The 3,338-nt window shown below is 37.0% G+C and overlaps 1 protein-coding gene across 1 annotated transcript in view; it reads right to left on the bottom strand.

Annotated features, from left to right (window-relative positions):
- Window positions 1–3,338, bottom strand: part of Col24a1 (collagen type XXIV alpha 1 chain) — a 249,016-nt gene that overhangs the window by 91,225 nt on the left and 154,453 nt on the right. The window contains exon 33 of the mRNA XM_026783871.1: window positions 587–640. Coding sequence (XP_026639672.1) covers window positions 587–640 — 54 coding nt within the window. The remainder of the gene's footprint in view (window positions 1–586; window positions 641–3,338) is intronic.

Raw genomic sequence — 3,338 nt, 5'->3', positions numbered from 1 at the left:
AGATAGATGATAGATAGATGATAGAGATAGATTCATAGATAGATAGATGATAGCTAGCTAGCTAGCTAGATGATAGATAGATAGATAGATAGATAGATAGATAGATAGATAGATAGATAGATAGATAGATGATAGAACTTTCACAGATGCCAGGGAAGTGGGGGTAATGTGTGTAGTTTGATTACTAGAGTAAGAAACAGAAATGAAGTGATTGGCTTGCATAATTATAATCAATGTGGTTTACTATTCCAAATGCTATCGTACATAGGGTGACTTCAAAACTCCCCATTCTCTAAAGGACATCACCTCCTAGAATGGAGAGCTATCAAGTCAATTCTCATCAGTGAAGGGAATTTTTTTTTCACCTTTTGTTCAATCGTTTCAGTGAACTGATTCTTAGAGGAGAGCTTTGTATGTATGAAACTATCTCTACACATTGTTTCTGCCATTTAAGTCAGGTTGTATTTTCTAAATATAAAAGAAAATGCTATGAAATTATTCTTCATGACATATACTTCATATATCTAATTCACTTTGCTTTGTAAAAATATTAAATCAAAGATTGGCATGAATCACAAAACATTACCTCCACACCCATCTCTCCAGGAAGTCCAGCATTACCAGGTGGTCCTCGAGGTCCCTGTGTAGATTAAAGACAGGAGAACCAAAGTTTGCTTTTGCATAAATCATGCATCTCAGTTTCATTTTAATAAACACCATTTGACCGGCCGATTACTTTACTCTCTTTATAAATAAAGTTATAACTTCAGTTAATTCATCTGTATTGTCTCATGAATGATGTCAAACTATGCCTGTACTCAAAATAAAAATAGAGTAAGTGAGATTCCATTTTACACCTGTAAGAATGGCCAAGATCAAAAACAATGATGACAATTTATGCTGGAGAGGCTGTGGGGTAAAGGGAACACTCCTGCACTGCTGGTGGGAATGCAAGCTGGTACAGCCCCTTTGGATGTCAGTGTGGCGATTTCTCAGAAAATTAGGAAACAACCTTCCTCAAGACCCAGTAATACCACTTTTGGGTATATATCCAAAGGATGCTCAGTCATGCCACAAGGACATGTGCTCAACTATGTTCATAGCAGCATTGTTTGTCATAACCAGAACCTGGGAACAACCTAAAGGCCCCTTGACCGAAGAATAGATAAGGAAAATGTGGTAGATTTACACACTGGAGTACTACACAGCAGAAAAAATAATGACATCTTGAATCTTGCAGGAAAATGGATGGAGTTAGAAAACATCATTTTGAGTGAGGTAAACCAGACAGAGGAAGACAATTATCACAGGCACTTACTCATAAGTGGTTTTTAAACATAAAGCAAAGAAAACCAGCCTACAAATCACAATCCCAGAGAACTTAGACAACAATGAGGACCCTAAGAGAGACTTACATAGATCTAATCTACATGGGAAGTAGAAAAAGACAAGATCTCCTGAGTAAATTGGGAGCATGGGGACCTTGGGGGAGGGTTGAAGGGGAGGGAAGAGGCAGGGAGGGGAGCAGAGAAAAATGTAGAGCTCAATAAAGATCAATAAAAAAATAGAGTAAGTGGGGCTATTACATTTTACTCCTTAATTCACTCACTCATCTAGCAGATATTTATCAAATACCTAATAATTATCAAATATGGTGCTCTCCTAGTTATCTTTAGATGTGAGCTTGTTTATGAGCGGCTGTCTGGGTTATTAGTTGATATGGGAGAGCTCAGTCTACTGTGGGAGGCACCATTCCCTAGGCAGGTGGTCCAAGGCTCTACAAGGATGCGAGCAGAGCATAAATCTGCCATGGAGTCAGCTAACAGCATTTCTCCATGGTTTCTGTATCCAGGTCCTGCCCTGTTTTCCCTCAACATTAGACCACATCCTGTAAGTTGAAATAAACTCTTTCCTCCTCTAAGGTGCTTCTGGCTAGAGCGTTCTATCAGAGCAACAGAGTGAAGCCCGAACCATGTGCTAAGGGCTTTCACAATGCATCTGATTTAACTTGCACAGCAGTCATATCTACTTAATAGTCCCAGCAAATATATGTCAAACAAAAGTATTTTAAGGAAAAATATGTGATTTCCCCCTCTGTCTCTATAGTCTGGCCTTTTCCAGATGCCATAGTATAAGGCTTTTTAGTTTGGCTTCTTTCATTTGGCAGCATGAGTTTATGATTACCTAGGAATATTTTAACTTGCTGGCTCATTTTTTTTCTTTCTTCTTTTTTGTCAAATAAATGAATGCAAAGAAATATATCCATACTTCTGAAGTTTAGGTTTCTGCCTAATACATGTTCTTCACTAAGATTAGAGATTTTCCATTCTACTCCAAGTTTTCTAAGAGTTTATATTTCATTTTCTACCATGAATGGGGATTTGTCAAATAATTTTCCTGAATGTATTTATAACACTGTATTTTCTTTTTTGGACTATTTTTAAAAAGCTCTATCTATCTTTCTATCTATCTATCTATCTATCTATCTATCTATCTATCTATCTATCTATCTAATCTATCTTGTATACAATGTGCTGCTGGTATGTATGCCTACATGCCAGAAGAGGGCGCCAGATCTCATTAAAGTTGGTTATGAGCCACTATGTGGTTGCTGGGAATTGAACTCAGGACCTCTGAAAGAGCAGCGAATGCTCTTAACCTCTGAGCCATGTTTCCAGCCCCTTCTTCAGACTATGAAAGTAATGGATTACATAGGTTTTTGAATGCTAAACTCCCTTTGCATATCCGGAATAAATCCTACTTGGTGTTAGATGAGATCTAACTTTGTGCTGAGGACTCTGTATTTATGTTCCCTACTGACACCGGTCTGTGCTTTTCTTTTCCTGTAATGTACGTGTCTGTTGGTCCTGGGAAAATTCTGGCCTCTTGGAAGAATCCAGAAAGAAGTCTTCCAGCTTGTATCTCAGGCTATAGAGAATTCCCATCATTTGTTTGTTAAATGTTTATTAGATGTTGTCAAGGAGATCAGTACCCAGGGCTACTGCTTTCTGTTTCTGAAAGTTATTGGTTATTTATTTAAGTGGTTCACCAACACAGACTTGTTCAAATGGTCAGATTTTAAGTCAGTTTTGTTAAAACAGTCTTTTAAGTAGCTGGTTAATTATATCTAAGTTACAGAGTTTGTGGATATAGGAGCTACTCGTCCTTTTAATTTGCATGTGATCGGTAGTGAAGGCCTCTCTCTTGTATCTTGTATCTCTGTCTTTTTATTATTCTCTGCCTGTGAATTAAGAAATTTTTCTTCCTTTTTATAGATTAATTGATTTTTAAAATTAGTTTTGACTTTTGTTTTTATTATTTACTTTATTATTCTTACT

This window comes from Microtus ochrogaster, chromosome 21, assembly GCF_000317375.1.
Source record: "Microtus ochrogaster isolate Prairie Vole_2 chromosome 21, MicOch1.0, whole genome shotgun sequence".
NCBI classification, from domain to species: domain Eukaryota; kingdom Metazoa; phylum Chordata; class Mammalia; order Rodentia; family Cricetidae; genus Microtus; species Microtus ochrogaster.
Note: the sequence above shows the minus strand (reverse complement) of the source record. Positions and strands in the feature narration are given on the sequence as shown.